The 19,527-nt window shown below is 39.9% G+C and overlaps 1 protein-coding gene across 4 annotated transcripts in view; it reads right to left on the bottom strand.

Moving 5' to 3' along the window:
* The window catches only part of Cfap20dc (CFAP20 domain containing), a 274,176-nt gene that overhangs the window by 244,825 nt on the left and 9,824 nt on the right, over positions 1–19,527 (bottom strand). For all 4 annotated transcript variants that reach the window (XM_063257180.1, XM_063257179.1, XM_013144025.3 and 1 more), the window contains one exon: positions 16,786–16,858. In XM_063257180.1, the coding sequence (XP_063113250.1) occupies positions 16,786–16,858 (73 nt within the window). The remainder of the gene's footprint in view (positions 1–16,785; positions 16,859–19,527) is intronic.

The following is a 19,527-nucleotide window of genomic DNA, read 5'->3' as shown; positions in this document are numbered from 1 at the left end:
TACAGAAGCAAAATGATAAAATACTTACTATCCACTTATCTATTCAGAAACAGAAGTTAGTATCACCCACATTGTACAGAAGGTAGTGATAGAGCTCAGCAGGCACCCCAGAGGAACTACGCTAGTAAGTGGCAGAGCCAGTAATGCCCCAGCCCATAACAGGACCTATCACAGGACCCTGGTCTGCAATCTGATAACTGATATGCACTCAACTGTACATGTTTTGGCCTAGTTCTAACCAATGCCCCTCCGTCCTGTACTGTATGTGCCTTTTCGATAGGATTGAATTTCCACTTCCAGTAAAGACTTAAGTTTCAGCTTCTTGTAAATCCCCCCAAACCTCCTTCCACGTGTTTCTGCAAGGTGTGCTGTTCCGGGAAAATGTTTAACCACAGAGAGTAATGGAATGTACCAAGAATCCCAGATATTATCTGAAATAGGTCAACAGCTTTGTGATTTATAGCTTTAAAAACCCTGCCCTTAGTCTGTTAGGTCTTCCATATTGGCTACTGGAGGCTGCATTGCCAGGCCTGGAAATAAAGCCTTTGCTCCAAATTTCTTAATTTCTTGCTTCCTTGGATTTTATTCCAGGGTCCAAGCTATCACGTTTGGGGGCTCGTCCGGGATGGAAGCAAGACCCCCAACTCAATTCTGAACACCTACACGTAAGTACTCTGGAGGGTTGTTTGGACCGCAGTGGGAGTTCATACTTTTGGAGGGGACACCCTCAATTTGGGGAGCGAGGACTTCCCGAGGACAGAGTCAATTGGTTTTTGGGATGAATTTCATCCATTTGTATGGTTTTTGGGATGAATTTTGTCCGTTTGTGCCCTGCCCTGGGTGGGGAACCACTCGTTGGTTAATTTCTTAATTCCTCCAGATCCCAAAAATTTGACCAATTTTTAAACAAAGGTCATTTTTGCTGCAGCTTGTCCTGTCTTGTATGTCTGTCTGTTTGTCTGTTTGGTCTAACTGTTCTCCTTTTGGTTACCCAAATCTAACAGAACATTTTCTCCTAGGAACCCCTTCTACAAGCCCAAAAGGGACAAAAAGATTTTAACCATTATTTTCATATCATTGTTGTTCTGTCTCTTCCTCCTAATCTTATTTTTGTTTCTTAGACTCTCCCACAAGAAAAAAGAACTGACATCTTTGCCAGCCATGGGGCAAACTGAATCTAAATCCAGCATACCCCTTAGCCTTGTGGTTGATCACTTCAAGGAATTCAAGCAGTGGCCCCTGGGGAAAGAGCTCATAAAGCCAAATTAACAACTTTTGTCACACAGGAATGGCCATTAGGGACCCAGGGGGACTGGCCCCCCTCCAGGTCTTTTAACATGGAGACAGCACAAGCTGCTTGCTAGTATGTTTTTGGGCCCCCTGCTCACCCTGACCAAATTGTCTATATTCAGATCTGGATAGACATAATTTATGATGCCCCTTCCTGGATTAAGCTCTCTCATGACGGAGTCATTGTGGCCCTCAAACCAAAAGTAAAACCCGAGAAGCCGCCTTCTGAACCTACCATGCCTCGGGTCCTGCCCTCCGAAGAAGACCTCCTTGACCTGCTGGAGGCACTCCCACTGCCTCCCCATACCCCACCTCTGACCCCAACCTGATTCCACTGCTCCATCCCCGCTGCATCCCATTCATACCTGCCGACACCCACGGCCCGAGGCATCTTCAGAGCAAAGCTCTGAGGCAGCTCTGCTTTGTCCATTACAGGAGGTCCCTCAGTTGGATGGGAGCTCAATGTTTGTGTACACTCCTTTCTCGTTTTCAGACCTCTATAATTGGAAAGCTCAAAACCCTCCATTTTCTAAAGATCCTGAAACTCTGATTAACCTTTTAGAATCTGTATTCTCCACCCATCGCCCCACTTGGGATGATTGCCAACAGATCCTGCACATCCTCTTCACAGCTGAAGAGAGACCGCACATTTGCACTCTTGGGCAAAAAAGAGTCTAAGACCCAGATGGATCTACATCCACCAATTGGCAGAGAATTGAACGCCTGTTCCCTTCCTCCTGACCTGACTAGACTCCCAATACAGACGGAAGTAAGAGGGCTCTCAATGATTATCGCCTGAGGCTTCTAGACGCACTTTGTGCTGCCACCAAGAAGCCCACCAATTTGTCCCAAGTGACTGAGGTAAGACAATTGGCTGATGAATCTCCTGCTATGTTCTTAGAGCACCTCCTAGAGGCATATAGATTGCATATACCAATTGATCAGATGGCACCTGAAAATGCACGAGAATATTGCTTTCGTGTCCCAATCGGCCCCCAATGTTAGGAGAAAATTCCAGAAGCTTGAGGGATTTGAGGGAATGCTCCTCAGCCAGTTAATAGAGATAGCATAAAAGGTCTTTGAGAACAGAGAGAATTTACAAGAAGCTATCATCAAGATGACCAAGGTGTTAGAATTGCTTTATGAGAGAGAAACTAAAAAGCCAGCCAATACCAATAAGAAGGAAGCTCAGGGACAATGACCTCTGCTAGATAAGGAAGAATGTGCATAGTGCAAGGAAATGGGACACTGGTGAAAAGATTGTCCAAAGTTAAAGGCTAAATTATAAAGAGAAGCAAAAACCTTGTTGTCTCAACAATGAGGAGGTCAGGGCTCGCTGCTGCCCCCCGAGCCCTGGATAACCCTTCAAAGTGGGGGGAGGGTATCCGGTGGACTTCCTGGTAGGTACAGGAGCCACCTATTCTGTACTGACCCAACCCTTGGGAAAATTGACCAAAGATTCAGTTAATGTAACAGGAGACACAGGGGGATGAATATCATACCCAAAGGTGACCGCTAGTTTGGCTCGATCAGGCCATAAGTTAGTCCAGCATGATTTCTTATAGGTACCAGAGTGTCCAGACACCCTCCTAGGACAGATCTCCTTCATAAGTTGTAAGTACAAATTGACTTCTTAACAGATGAGCCAAAATTAAGATTGGGAACAGACTCAACCCAAATTCCTGAAAAGAGTATTAGAATTTTGGCCTTGGTTCCTGAGGGAGAAAATTACTGTCTGCTGGAAAATTTGACCAATCCTCCTAAGCTATCACTTGCAGACCCAGAATTAAAATTATTAGAAAAATGGAGATAAGAAATCCCCAGGGTCTGGGCTGAAACTAACCCTCTAGGTCTAGTGGTCAACCAAGTGCCCCTTGTAGTAGAGCTCCTACCCCAGGTGCACACTATTTGTTTGTGCCAATATCCAATAAGTCTCCAAGCTCGAAAGGGAATTAAAATTCATATACAGAGACTAAGACAAAATGGTATCCTCATCCCTTGTGTCTCTCCCTGGAACACACCCCTGCTTCCAGTCCAGAAACCAGGGACAACTGACTATCGTCCTGTGCAAGATCTCCAGGAGGTCAACAGACAGGTATTGACTCTACATCCAACAATGCCTAACCCCTATACTCTACTCTGCTTCCTCAACCCAGAGTGCACCTGGTACTCCATATTGAACATCAAGAATGCCTTCTTCACTCTACCTCTTGCCCCGGTGAGTCAATCCATTTTTGCCTTCGAATGGACTGACCCAGATTCTGGGGTCATGGAACAACTGACTTGGACTCAGTTAGCACAGGTTTTAAAAACTCGCCCACCTTTTTGATGAGGCTTTGGCTAGAGATCTCTTGGGTTTTCGTGAAGAACAGCCCAAGGTAATGCTTCTACAATATGTGGATGACCTGCCGGTAGCCTCATTCACCTTAGAGTCCTGTCAAGAGGCGACAGGGGAGCTACTAAAAACTTTGGGACAATTAGGTTATAAGGTTTTGGCCAAGAAAGCCCAATTGTGTTACCAAACCGTGACTTATTTGGGCTACAAGATATAGGGAGGAAAAAGAACTCTATCCAAAGAAAGAATTCAAGCCATATTGCAGATTCCAACCAAGTGCAGGAGTTTCTGGGGGTGGTTGGATACTGTAGGCTATGGATTCTAAATTTTACTGAAACAGCTCACGTCCTGTATGACTCCCTTAAGGGAGAAACTCAAAATTCACTGAACTGGACTGATGAATGTGAACAGGCCTTCCAGCAGCTCAAGTGGGCCTTGACAGAGGCCCCAGTTGTGGAACTCCCTGACGTTACCAAGCCGTTCACCTTGTTCATAGATGAACTCAGGGGCATTGCCAAAGGAGTCCTAACCCAGGACATTGGCCCTTGAAAGAGGCCTATAGCCTACCTCTCCAAAAGACTTGATCCGATGGCAGGAGGATGGCCCCCCAGCCTGACAATGCTAGCTGCTGTGGCAATGTTACTTAAAGAGGCTAAGAAATTCACTTTTGGACAAAAGATTCCTGTGGTGACCTCCCACAGTTTAGACATTCTCATCAAAACCCCTCCTGAAAAGTAGCTCTCGGATGCTAGAATTCTACACTATCAGGCTCTGCTCCTAGAACCAGAGTCAGTGGTTTTCAAGACCTCTTCAGTCTTAAACCGGGCCACCCTTATTATGCCTGATGATGACCCTGGAGTTCAGAGTGCGTCTCTCCATGAGTGTGCTGATCTCCTCAAAATGCAGCAGAATCTATGGGCTGATCTTACTGACCAGCCTTTCGAGAATGCTAATAACTACTTCATCGATGGGAGCAGTTTCATCCAGGACGGCAAATGAGTGGCCGGAGCGGCAGTGACCACCGAAAAAGAGGTACTCTGGGTTAAGCAATTAGAGCCTGGCACCTCAGCCCAAAAGGCTCTCATTGCTTTGACCGAAGCATTAAAGTTAGCCACGGGGAAGAGGGTAAATATCTATACTGAGAGTAGATATGCTTTTGCTATTTTACATGTACATGGAGCCATCTATCAAGAGCGAGGTCTCTTAACCTCAGCCAGGACTAAGATAAAAAATGCTCCACAATTCTAGACTTGCTGGCAGCTGTCTGGCTACCTCAGCAGGTTGCTATTATTCATTGCAAGGCTCATCAGACAGGAGATGACCCTATCATCCTAGGAAACAATTTAGCAGACCAGACCACTCGAAAAATAGCAACCACATCAGAGGGGCCAAACAAGGAGGTAACTGCTCTGATGTTGATTCTTCCCACCTTATCAGAACCGGTTTACAAAAAGAAAGACCTGAATTTAGCATCTCAACTGGAGCAAAGTCCCTCACCCCAGGAGGTTGGTACCAATTACCAGACAAGCGAGTGCCTTTGCCAGAGGCACTAAGATGTGAGCTGCTACACCAGGCTCACCAAACCACCCATTTAGGGGGAACTAAACTTGCTGAATTGTTCAGAATTCAGTTTTTCATTCCAAGACTCTCCAAACTGACCACCTCTTTGAGTTCCAGATGCCTGCAGTGTTTGTTAGTAAACCCGACCAAAAGCTCTCCACTGGAGACCACCTGGCATTGAGGAACTGCCCCAGGAGAACACTGGGAAGTAGACTTTTCAGACATGGTAAAGCCTGGTTTACAGGGACACCGCTATCTCTTGGTATTAACAGACACCTTTACTGGCTGGGTAGAGGCTTTCCCTACCAAGTCCAAGTCAGCCTTAGTGGTAGCCAGAAAGCTATTGCATGAGATCATACCTCGATTTGGCCTTCCATTATCAATGGAGTCTGATAATGGCCCAGCTTTCATAGCCCAAATCACCCAAAAGTTAGCCCAAGCATTAAAAATTAATTGGAAACTCCACTGTGCCTACCGGCCACAAAGCTCAGAGCAAGTAGAACATATGAATCAAACTCTCAAAGACACTTTAGTAAGCTGTCTTTGGAAACTAGCAATAATTGGGTGAGACTTCTTCCCTTTGCTCTGCTGCGAGCTAGATGTACTCCTATGTTTCTGGAATTTCCCCATTTGAAGTTATGTTTGGGAGACCCCCTCCACTGGTCCCGAGGCTCTCTGAGGACAAATTAATTGAAATAACTAACCAAGATCTCGTTAAGTCCCTGCAGGCGCTCCAGACTGTGTTGAACTCCATCCACCAGCTGTTCAGACAAAAACACGTGGACCCGCCTTTTGAGTCACCATTAAAGACACCTATCGAGCCAGGAACTTCAGTCTTGGTGTGACGCCCTCATCGAGACTCCCTTGAACCCCTCTGGGAAGGACCTTTCACCGTGGTGCTCAGTATTCCCACTACAGTCAAGGTTGTTGGAAAGACTCCCTGAATTCACCATACTCACCTGGAGCCACTAGAAACTGTGGATGACGAGGACCTCACCCAATGGAAAGTGGACTGAACTGGTAACTCACTAAAGCTGAAGTTTATTAAGGCCTCTTGATTATGCTAATCATGCCTTTTTTGTGTTCTATAGTTTGTTGCTTGATTATGGTTGTACTCCCCAGAAATGGGGATTGGGTTATTTCAGATGAAAAGACAAAAAAGGAGTTGGGAAGGACTAAGAATGACTTAAATCAAATTACTCTTGACCTATATACACTCTTTAATGGTAAACTAGTTGAGAGGAATGGCTACTCAACCAAATTCAATTACTGTGATGACCTCCAACAAGCCCGCATTCTCTGGGACCATTTTAGAAATGGCGTCAATGGTATATCCTTATATGTATGTCCTAAAAGCCAACCAGACCCTAGTTGTAATACTTATTGTGCCTCAGACCTGAATGAACAATACTGTTATGCATGGTTGTGTTACCGGAGGCCTTGGTGGATATTACCACTCTGAAAAATACTTTATTATCAATTGGATAGGAAATGAAAACTGTCAGACTGCTCACACCTGTAATCCTGTTCTGTTAACTTTCCTAAATCCATTAGAGCCAAAGTGGCAAGCAGATGGACTCACTTATACCATTAAGGTTTATAAAGCTGGATATGATCCAGGAAACATTAACATCCTATTTAAACCCCCTAGAAAAGCCCCTACGGTCATGCTTCAAAGGCCAGATCAGACCCCTCCGCCTCCACTTAAAGCTTCGACCAGGGCTATGGTATTTACAACTGTCACTGGCCTCACCTTGACACCCTCCCCAATGTCTTCTTTATCCTCTATGATTGATGTATTTCAACCTTTGGAAATAGTGGCCAAACTACTCAACATCTCCCTCGAGAGTAAGTCTGTCAACCCATGCTGGCTGTGTTTGTCCCATGACTCCCCTTTTTTGAGGGATTCATTAAGGTCATTAATGAGTCATCACCTAGAGTGGCTAGGTGCGAGACATGGCACTCCCTCAGACTTTATGGAAAACCACCAAATTAGAAAGAGTAAGTGGTACTTGCACATATCATTCCAGCAACACGGCCTCTGAATACTGTGATCCCACAAGTTCTCATGGCATCACTGGGCCTGGTCATACCCTCATAGTAGTCCCAACAAGCCACTGGTGGGCCTGCACTTCAGGTTGGTACCCCTGCGTCACCTCAAAAAAGTTTGTTATTGACCAAGATGAAGTTTGTGTATTGACCCAAATGTTACCTAGAATTTATTGGCATCCAGAGGAAGAAGGAAATAGGATCCTCATTTTTATCAACCACGGGTAAGCAAGAGAAGCCTAATCCTTCCTATTGTAGCTGGAATTAGTATATTTTCGGCCCTTGGGTTGGGGGCCACCTCCCTGGGAGTCAGTACATATTAGTACAACTTGCTATCCCAGCAGGTAGGACAGGGGATGAAACAAATTCATGATGCCATTGAGCTTTAGAAAGCTAGACTGATTTGCTAGCTGAAGTGGCCCTTCAAAACCGCTGAGGGGTAGACCTCCTATTAGCTGAAAAAGGAGGATTATGTTTAGCTTTGGGGAAACAATGCTGCCTATATGCTAACAAGTCTGGAACAGTAAGACAAAACTCTGCCAAACTCCAGAGGGGCCTTGAGGAAAGGGAAAAGCTGAGATGGGGAACTTCAGGATGGATGGAACAAATGTTCCCCTTCTCGCCATGGGTAACTAGTTTAGTAGTGACCCTAGCTGGCCCCCTTGTCATGATCCTGCTACTAGTCACCCTAGGCCCCTCTATAATCAATAAGCTGACTGTTTATATTAGACAGCAAATGCAGAGCATAAAACTGATGATGATCCGTCAACAAGCCTATGAGCTTATTCCCAAAGATCATTAGGCCAAAGGTTTGGCCTCAGTCACATCAGAGGGGAATGTTATGGCCTAGTTCTAACCAATGCCCCTCCGTCCTGTTCTGTATGCACCTTTTCGATAGGATTAAATTTCCATTTCCAGTAAAGACTTAAATTTCACCTTCTTGTAAATCCCCCCAACCCCCCTTCTGCATGTTTCTGCAACGTGTGCTGTTCCGGGAAAATGTTTAACCACAGAGAGTAATGGAATGTACCAAGAATCCCAGATGTTATCTGAAATAGGTCAACAGCTTTGCGGTTTTTTAGCTTTAAAAATCCCACCCTTAGTCTGTTAGGTGCGCAGTCTTCCATATTGGCTACTGGAGGCTGCATTGCCAGGCCTGCAAATAAAGCCTATGTTCCAAATTTCTTAATTTCTTGCTTCCTTGGATTTTATTCCGGGGTCCAAGCTATCACACACATTGCTTAAATACATAGCCTTTTATTATGATTTTTAAAAGTAGATAATTTTTAAGCATATTACTTGAGCTCTGAGCATGGGTCTAAGTTATCAAAAGCATACTGTAAACATAATTTACAAAACTAAAATGAACCAAACTGGGACACAGGGAAAAAAATCATTTTTTCGTAAACATGTTTAACAGATACAGTTTATGGCCTTTGATTTATATACTTGCCACATGTGTATCTAAAAGTCATACAGAAAACCTATTTTAAGGCATGCAAATTCAATATATTAAGAAAGTCAGCATGCAAAGCATTTTAAAGCACTCTCTTTACAAATGCATGTAACAAAATATACAGATTATGCAAGTATATTTAATTGGATATAATTAAAATAATGAGATTTAAATACCGATGATTTTAAAATGAAAAAATAGAAGGTAGAATTAGCCAGGAGATGCATTTCAAATGTTAATGATGCTGGCAATGCCACTGCTACTTTAGCATATAATACCTTTGGTTTTTAAAATACTACCATTGTTAGTGGGATCCAAAATGCACAATATGAAAGTAAATGGGGAGGAAGGGTCTAAAAGGGGAAGGCATTGGCCATTGTTAATGTATTATCATGATTTGAAATCCATATTGTTTCCTTGTTCTGTTTAGCTTGGTTTTATTCTGTTTCTGTTTATTAATCTGATGGCATGGACAGCTATTTCAAAAATAACAATATATTATGGTAGCCATTATTGATTTCCTACTATCTTGTTTTGAAGCCCTGTATTGCTTTGTTTTGTTTTGATTGATTTTATTCTCCTTTGTTTTGTTTGATTGTATCATGTCTGATGGAATAGGTAACTACTTTGAAGATAACAAGAGGCATTATGGTAGCCACTGTTGTTTTACTATTATCTTGTTGTGAAGTCCTGTACTGCTTCCATTGTTTTGTTTTCATTGGTTTAATTCTGTACTATTTTGTTTGATTTTATTATGCCTGATGGTATGGGCAGTTTTCTTGAAGATAACAAGAGGCATTATGGTACCATTATTGCTTTATTTGTATTTTGTTTAAAAATCATATACCATGTTCACAGTTTTGTTTTGTTTTGTTTTTTATTGACTCTATTCAGTTTTATTTCATTTGGTTTTATTCTCTTCAAAATTAAAAAAAAAAACACTACCATTGGTCATTTTTGCCCAGTTTAATACAAAGTTTTGAGATAAGTTCACTGAATGACACAGAAGATTTCACTGAGGAAAAAAATAAGATAATAATATAATATTACTCTGTTCGTAAAGCCTCTTTTTTACAAATAACTTTAAAGATAGCAACCATTAGTTTCTTCAAAGGAAGGCACTGAGAAAATAAAAAAGCAAATTTTCCACCGACTGAGGTGACTTGGTGAATGGATACAATCTTAAGAGCCCTCACCAATGTCATCCTGACCTACAGATATCAAATTGAGATATTCTTTCAAAGATGGTGCCTGTAAGAGGCTGAAGATAATGGCATATGAAAACAGCAGCTCTGCACCTGTGCGGTCATGTCCACTTTACTCAGTTTAGAGCCTCAAGAAGCCTGTATCTCACAACACTAGAGGAGGAAAGGTGGGCACAAATTCAGCTACACAGAAGGACCTGAAACTTCTATTACATTTCTTTTCTAGTTTCTTGGTCTAGCCTACTAATAATAACATAGAAAAGATGTTTTAAGAGTAATTTTCATTAAATTAGCTTGAGGCTAAAGCTTTTATTGGTAGAATGTTCCAATTTTCTATACTCAGAAAAGAAAATAGAAGTTTTGAGGTCCACATAGACCTAAACTTCCTAAAATTGCTTAACATTTAAAAACCTCACACTGTCTTTAGTTAACTTTGGCAGTTAGTTTAAAAGTCCACATTACCATTTGCTGATGACTGGGACTGGGACACAGAATTAAAATGTACAGTCTAAGCAATTTTATGAGGTACTGATAGAACACAGGAAAAAGCCAAAATCTTTGGGTGGAATATCATAAACACTAGACAGAATTTCAAATTTAAATGATTAAACTCCGTTTTAGGTACAATTTCAAATCCAGGCTATTGTAATGCAAAGATCACAGAGGATCTGTTAAAGATTTGTAAGGCCTAAGTATACTTTTAGGAATGTCTCTCTTATATAAGGAATTCAGTGTTTTGCCTCATACCTTTTACCGGATTCCAAATGTACACAGCACTACAAATAGCTAAAGGTCCAACACTTGAAGACTTCCAGCAGTAATATTCTCCAGGAGCCACGGGCTATGAATCCCAACTACCCCAAACAGCATATCATGTCTGCCACATAGGCTTTCACAGTGTTTGCAACCCATATATTGAAAAGCCCTGGCTGAGCTAAGTGAAAATGGGAAAAATAATGGCAGTTCACTGGAGGCATAACAGTATAAAATGCCTCTCAGAATTCATCAGGATAATGATCAATTTGGGGCAGAGAAAGGAACTAATGCCTCTCAACAGTATTCAGTAAAATGAATACAATTTCTGTCCAAAAAAATTATAATATTCCAAAATCATTTAGTGTGATTGGCAGCATCAAATACAGCAAAACGGATTTCCATTTCAAGATACAGTTGGTTCTTTTCCAAGAGCAGGGGTTCAGGATGTTCCTCCTGTGCACCAGATGTCTACCCCCAGGCTCTGAAACACCTACTGAACCCACACAGGGGACCTATTGGCTTCCCACAGCCTTGATGACATGATTTGGAAGAATCTGAAAAATGAAAGAATTTTCAAAAGCCTGTTGTTTATTCAATTATTTGCCCTCAAGTCAAATAGACCCAGCTAAACTAAACTCATTTTGGAAAAGAAAACTGCAACTAATACTACAAAATAAGCAAGTTAAAATGATTTCTATAAAAAGCAAATAAGTCTTGTGGACTGAAAGTATAATACTGAAATATACAGGATTCTTTCACTTCTACATATGTTAGTATACTAAACACTTCTGGCTTCACATGCAAAATGTAGTATGTTTGGATACCTGCTGGTCAGTTCATGAAGTTCTAAAGTCATCTTACTACCCATAGGTACAAGATTTTGAATAATATTTTTATATGTTAAAGGAAAAGGACCTACACATAGATCAAAGTAAAGAATCAATAAAGAGGTGAAGTTGTTTCTTAGTCTTCATTTAAAAAGTCTACTATGAATGTTACATTTCAGATCTAAAGTATATTAAAACAACAGATTAGGCTAAATTGTTTTTTTAACTCTCAGGCATTTCTCTCTCAAAAGAGTAAGGATTAGAAAAAATCAGCATGAAACACTTTCTTTCCAGGAACTCTAGTAATAAAATTGTATTATGAGACACTGCAGAAAAAGACAGAGAAGGCTTGGAAATTTCATCTTGTACTATAACTGGAATGAAATACTGACTATATATTTACTACATGTGTATGTATGTACAGCCAGATAGAAAAATAATATATACAAGTAGAGCAGCATGACATGGTGGAACAGAGAATAGATCCTAAATTTAGACAATATATTTCAATACTGACTCTAAGAGGTGTTATATTTATAAGCTCTGCAAATTCCTTCACTTTTTTGGACTTCAGCTTCCTTGCTGATAAAAACAGAGGCAATAATTCTGACCATCAGACAATCCTTATTCTGAGGAATGAGTAAAATAAAGTATTTAGGCTAATTGATAGCTTACCTATATTGTAAGTGTTTAATAAATGTTACTATTACTTCATGCTAATTTTCTCATTTAGTGCTTCTGACACACTTGTGAGATATTAGTACTGTCATCCTATAGGTGAAGCAAGTTAGGTAATCTACTCAGAAGTCCCAAAGAAGGAAAGCAGAATTTGAGTGCAGGTCCACCCACAGAATACTTTCGCATACTGATACTTCACATAGTCCCCACAGATCTCACTCTTATATCATTATAGCATTTATCAAAATGTAAACTGATCATTCATCCTCAGAATAAACTACATGATGACAGAGATATATCTTGCCATTCCCTAGTCCACCCACTGTCCACTACTCATATTTCAGAGCCTGTTACATGCCAAGCATGTGTTAGATGTTGGAGCATCATCAAACAGACAAGGTCTCTATCCTCATGGAACTCATAGTTTACCAGAAAAGACATAAACAATAAATACATAATTTACAAACTTTTAGAGCTGTAATTAAGGAAAGAAACAACAGGGTGCTAGGAGCATGTAAGATATGATCACTTGGGGTTAGGGAGTAGGTTAAAAAAAAGGGCCTTTTGAAAGGAGGGACCCTGTGGAGTAGGAGGTAGCTAGACAAACAGATGGAAATCACTTATGCACAGAACTCTAAGAGACCTCACCTTGCATGTGAAAAAGGAAAAAAGCTATATGGTCCAGAAAAGCCAGTGTGTCTGGCAAATCATAAGCTCAGAGCAGAGAGGTATGAGAAGAGGAGAGATGAGAGTTTGAGCACATAGGCGTATCAAGGATTTGTGAGCCTACCATCAGTTCAGTGAGAATTCCAGCAGTTTTTTTTTTTTTTTAAAGAGAATGCTGGGAGGTCCAGTAGAAAGCTGGAACACTCTTATCAAGGATACTGTGATAGTGGTTTGGGACTTATAAAGGTAAGCAGTGAGGATAGGGAGGTTTGTACAAATTAAATAACAGGAACTCAGTAATTTGTTCACTGAATGAATGAAAGATTCCTCAAACAGTGCTGTTGCTGGTTCTAAGGCATCATTAACCCCCATGTATAACCTCCTTCCTAAGCAGTCTAATCATCCAGTGGGCATGAGAAGCACAGGAAGATGCTGCGGAAATAATTACTAAATTCATAAACCAGCTGGCAAAACTCCACTTACAAAAACCTCCTGATGTATAAAAGGCACCTTTGTGAAACAAAATGCCTCTCCTATTCTGACAATGGAAAATTTCAGAAGCCTCATATCTTTCTACTATGTGACTTTTCAAGCCAGTTAGGGAAATGTATTATTTAAAATAGCCTGGAGCTATGCTCCTAGAAACACAGTAAAATACTAAGGTGCTGAAAGAAAACCCTTTCATTTAAGGAGGAAAAGGAAAGCTATGATTGGAAAAAGCATCTATACTCATCATTCTACCTTCCTTTCAGTGAAAGAATGGTCACTGTCATTACTTCCTAAAACAGCAATGTATTGTAACTACCTGTTATCAACAAATTCAGTCAACATACTTTTATAAACAGAAATTCACAAGGTTACAACAGAGCCCCTTCTCCATGTTATTTAATAATTTCAACCCTTGTCCATACTGTTATAGGTAAATGAATTAGATAGAAATATTATAGGCAATCAGATAGGGCTAGGCCCTAGAGGGAGCCAGTGCCCAGCACCAGATGTCTGGTGACCTTGGAGGAGACAGACACCTCCTGCTGTGGGCCAGATCTCAAGACAAAAGGCAAAACAAATGCGACCACACCCTAAATCTAAACATCAGGGATTGATATTCTAAATAGGTATGGACCTCCTCGAAGAGCCACCATCCCAACCACCTACAAGAGAGTCACTGCTCCAGTCCCTGGTTTGGTCAACTTTAACTGAACAATTAATTTTTTGGTTGGCCATAGTTCTGTCCCACCATACGCACGCCTTGGGAGTTCCCATTTACCCTCTACACTTTAAACCCACCTCACCTCCTGGTTTTGCTCTATAAAATCTATAGAAAAGACCGTCTTTGGCAACCCACTCCGGACCCCTTCTGTCACTCTCCCAGACAAAGCTTTCTTTCTCTCAATAAATATATTCTGCTCTTAACCTCCGTTGTTCCTAAAATTCATTCTTCGATTTTAGAGAACAATAACTTATACTAGACATATAGTTAAGTTGGGAGTTTTGTTCCCCTATATCAATATGTCTTTTGTTAAAATTCTAAAAATTAAAACCACTTGGAAAATACAAATGTTTGTCCATGTAGATATGAGAACATGGAAATCAGTTACAGTGAGCTGAATTCAAAATCTAATTGTTAATGCCAACATCTCTCAGGATATTTTTCCATCCTCAAGAGGCCAAGACTACTATCAATGGAGTAAAATGGAGATAGTGAAGCCTATTTAGATATCAGCTGCTTTCCTGCTAGCATTAAATTAAACTAAGATACTTGATAACCTCTCAATAATTAAAGCCTTAATTGCTATTAAGACAGTATATTGGCTGGGCTAGAACGATCAGTTCAAGAGTCTAGGGGTACAAATAAAGCTTAATTTTGCACAAAAGGAAACGTCTCACTGGTAAAAGATTCTGTTCCAAGGTTCACCAAAACATCTTGAACAGCTTTAATCCAAAGGCCAACTACCAGCTCTCCATCAGTGCGTCTGAAGCTCAGAATGCAGGTGACAGAGAGACCTGCACAATAGGAGGAGCTAGAACCCTATGTGAGGAGCTTTAAAAGCTTACTGTATAATTTGCCATCTTCCATTTCAGAAACCACTTCCCCTGCACTGAAAATACACCTTTTTGAGGCACTCTCTGTATCTTTAGAATGCTTTTGGAGTCCTGAAAATGCGTTTTCTGCAGAACCAGAAAGTGCTACATAAGAGCATCAAATAATGCTTTGGTTTTCTTACTCTAAGAACTATTTTACAGAATCTTGGTGACCACAGCAGTTGATAAAAGATCTTAGAAACTTAAAGAAGTTTAAACTTGAACAAAGGTAAAAAAGTTTCCATCTATTCATTATTGCCCAAGACAAGATTGCATCTTATTAAAAATTCATACTTTAGCAGCATACCAGCAAAGCATTAGTATACTATGTGGACACAATAAAAGAGACACAATTATCAAACTTATGATGGTCTCTTTTAATTATGCTCTTTTCTCTGTTTTAGTTGGCACCAGTAAAACTAGTAAAAAATTATCTTCAGTGATAAGACAAGTCACTTATTATACTATGGAAAATAAAAAGCTAACCACAATCTAAAAAAAAGTAGAAAGCAGCATAATTTCAATGCAACAGTTTAAAGTACACAAATTTGTAGAAGTCTACCTGGACGACCCTCCTTAAAAGTAGAGCAATTATCTCCATTTTGGCTAACCTGGCCCTATTTCTGTGTATTGGTATGCACAGAGCTGAGCAGGACATTGCCTCACCTCAGCAATGAGCTTCAGGGATTGTAAATGGGGCCGGACAAGGTGCTGAAGTGTGTAGCCTTTGAAGCAAAGCAACAGGTCAGGGCAGTGTTGCCCTGCCCATGGCCCTGCCAGGGCTGAGAGAGTCACACTGTCGCTGTAGGCAGAGATTCAGCCTCTAGAGAAAGAGGCTCTGGCATCTCAGAGTGTAAAAACTACACATCAGAGCCGAAGCACTGACCGCAAGCATTAGATACTACCTCAAAATGTGTTGGGCCAATTGATTCCCCCCCCCAGGTGATTTTAGGCCTCTTATCTAGCCCAGCTAAAGGCAATCACATACTTCGTGCCTTTCTCATGAGTCACTCACCACCGAGCCACGCCCCACTACACAAATTAATACAACCTGGGTTCAGCCCTGGGCAAGGCCTTTACTCCAGTTAGCCACCATTCTAGCTAGACTTAAGACCACCTTGCCTCCCCACAGCTACAAAATACCTTAGTGTACTTCTTCTCACCATGCATTGCACTGGAAATGGTAGACCGGAATCAACTTTCTAGAATTCCAGTATCTTTTTCATGGGGTTACAAATGGGGATTTTTTCTGGACCATGGTGAGGTCTAGAAGGGCTTTTTATTCAAATTCACTAATGACATCTTAGACAATATTCAGTTCAATTCTATGTAAATTTAGAAGTCAAATGTTATTTTCATTCACAGTATATTATCACAGTAGCTAAACAGAGTAAAAATGTGTACTTTCATTTTGCTAAACAATCTAGCAAGGCCATTTAAAAAACATTACAAATTATGTACACATGCATATGAAGAACCAATATTGTGTGTTTAAACTATAAAAATCAGTGTTTCAATCAGTTACAAGCCAAGCATAGTTTTGAACACAAATAGTACAAAATATGACATCATCCTTCACGTGAACCCAAGTCTTTAATTTCTGGACCATATACTTCTCCAAGTTACTGGCCAGTTATTGTCAAAATGAAACTTATTTGACATCTCCTTAAATGGATGAAATTTACTTTCCCTGGAGAAATGCTGGAGTATAGTGATAGCTAAGACACGTGGTTAAATTAGTTTAATTACTTCATGTCGACTTGATAAGTCACTACTATTTAATGCAAAAGCTGCCACTGGCAATTAATGACTGGCAGTACTGCTTCAATCGATCAAATGTCTCATACACATAAAACATTCAAAGAAGCTTGTATATCTTACAGCAATTCAGTGGAGAAGTCCTGTCCCAGGGGTACATAAATCTGCAGTACAAGAAACCTCTGGATCAGCCCAACTAGAACAAGAAGGGGAGAATACATATTCAGATATTCAAACTATTTATATTTTGAACATACACAAACAGAAACACACATCATCAATAAACTGAAGTTATCAGCTTTTAAGAAATACACAGGCCTGTAATATCACTGTATATGAGTTATAATCTTATTATGAAAATGGAAAAATTGATAAAAATTAAATCAAATCAAATCATAACATGAAATGTTACACTTTAAGGTGCTATGTGTGGCCTTGGTGAAATTTTTGTGAAACTTAAAAAACTCATTTTTATTTACTATTTTTATTAGACTGCAAGAGAACACACACATAACTTGCACTCAACAGAGACATATAAAATTGACCTATAGATTATCATAAAGGTGGCCATAAAAACATGTGGCAATTATCTTGACTCACTGACAGTTTTACCTACACTAAGCAATTTAGGAAAAAACAATAGATCAAGAAAAACAACTCTAATTATGAAAATGACAACTGAAGTTTTGATTAGCTGTTTCATATGATTTTAAGTGTGTTCACTGAGACACAGGAATACATTTTCATTTATAATATCTTTGCTAATGCAATAATTTTAATGCCAAGAACAAGAAGGAACTGATAGCTTTTATTTCTTATTACTAATGTCATCTAGATAAAAAAAAAAAAAACTATTTGGAGAAAAACTAATCTCTATGCTTTCCTTTTTTTTTTTTTTTTTTTAATGATACTGGGAATTATACCCAAAGCCTTCACATTGAGCTACACCATAGATCTTTTTTAACTGTTTTGAGACAAAAAGTTGTTTTTGTCTTGCTAAATTGCTGGATCGAACTTGTGATATGCCTCTGCCTCAGCCTCTCAGTGCTGGGATTAGCAGTGTGCACCACCACAGTCCTTGTGATAAAGTCTACAACTGCTTTAGAAAAAAAGTCAACTGATTTTATATTAGCCATCCAAATACAGTTACATAATGTTTCTCCTCTTAGGTTTTAAACTTTCATTGATCTCTCAGTTATGACACTCCCAACAGATGTTTAGTATTACATTTCCTAAAACATGCAATGAGACGCTTTCTATCTTGATGCTTAGTAAATACCCATTCTGTCTGTGAACTTGTATAGAAGCCAACAGCAGGCCAAGAGGTGAACAGGGACTTCAGGAAAAGAAAGTGGTCTAAAATGATGCTATTTTCTATCTATTCTAACTTAGTCTACTTAACAAATTTAAGTATTTTTAAGTAACAGTACATTTTTGGAGTGTTTATAAAGTCCTCCTGGTCTATAACTCCTATGGCAAACTTCAAACAAAAAGCGCTACAAACAGGGCATTTTTGTATGAGTATTTTTAAAAATGAAAGATTCCTTCCCTTAAGAGAGCTTTGTAATTCAGCTTTCTCACAAACAGAAGCCCTAAGTTCCAAAAGATTTCACTTCTAAGATTAAATGAAGTATGGTGATATAATATTGTGATGATCTGATAGAAAACTGAGTACTTTAGTAACATCTGACAGATGGATCCTGCGTGTCAGTAGTACCAAAGAAATCCATAGAAATAATTTTTTCCAGGAACTTACTAAAGTTAAACAGACTCTTCATGTCTACATTATATTTAAAACCATTTTCTCTAAGTAATACTAAATGTGGAACTTCTGTTAATCAAAAATGTCCATGTATGTAAAAAATTTTGTCTTTTTCCTGAAACATGCAGGTTTCTATAGTTTTATAATCTGGTGTCTGCTGGAGACAAACTGCCTGTTTTGAAGGAGTTAGGCTTTTTGTTCTTTAGAGTAACACACTTACCTAGTAAAATAAAAAGAGTTTTAAACACCGGTTTCATTAAGGCAAATGACAGACGGGACACATTTGATACATGTTATAGGAGTTACACTGTCCAGACAGCTGAGATGACATTACATTACAGCCATCCTTTACAGACGCCCTGGAAATAACAACTGAATTCATTCCATGATTCATCACAGCCCTGGCACAGAGTATACTGAGATGTACCTCAGCACAAAATTAGCATCACTTAATTATGTCTGTAATTATGGACTATTCTGTATTCAGAAGTCAAATAAATAAACCTGTCTAGGTCCTTTTCATCTAAAAACCTGGGCTAACAATTTCGAATTACATCTCACAGAATCACTGGTATGTAGTAAATCAGTCCTATCATTCAACAAAGACTTACTGAACACCTATTATGTATGAGATTCACTGTTGAAGCTTAGGCAGTAAATAAATCTTTTCAGTAAGTAAGGTCTGTCCTCTTGGAACTTACATTCTAGAGTCATAAATCAGAAGGTCAAGGGTATGGAAGCACATAATGCTGGGTGCTTGGGAGGGAGGATGATAAGTAAAAGTTCTCTCAAAGATACAACTGGAATTCAGCTGAGTAGAATAAGAAAGGAGTTGACAGGTAATGGGTTTAAGAGTAGGAGAGAGGAGCAAATATTGAAGACACAGGAACTACTCCATTCTGTGACAGAAAATGATGTGGGAAACAGAATGAACTTATGAAGGCTTAACAAGCTGGTAGGACACAGAAGAGGGAAAGCAAGAGGAGAGGAGTCAGAAGTCAATCATGTGGGGCCCACATGTGAAAGATACGTGTCACCCTAAAACCAACGGGAAGGCATTCATTCAGTCATTGTTCAATGAAGATTTACTTGAATGTCTACTA

The sequence above is a fragment of the Cavia porcellus genome, unplaced genomic scaffold, assembly GCF_034190915.1.
Source record: "Cavia porcellus strain 051 isolate PalLab524CR breed Dunkin Hartley unplaced genomic scaffold, mCavPor4.1 scaffold_10, whole genome shotgun sequence".
In the NCBI taxonomy this organism is placed as follows: Eukaryota; Metazoa; Chordata; class Mammalia; order Rodentia; family Caviidae; genus Cavia; species Cavia porcellus.
Note: the sequence above shows the minus strand (reverse complement) of the source record. Positions and strands in the feature narration are given on the sequence as shown.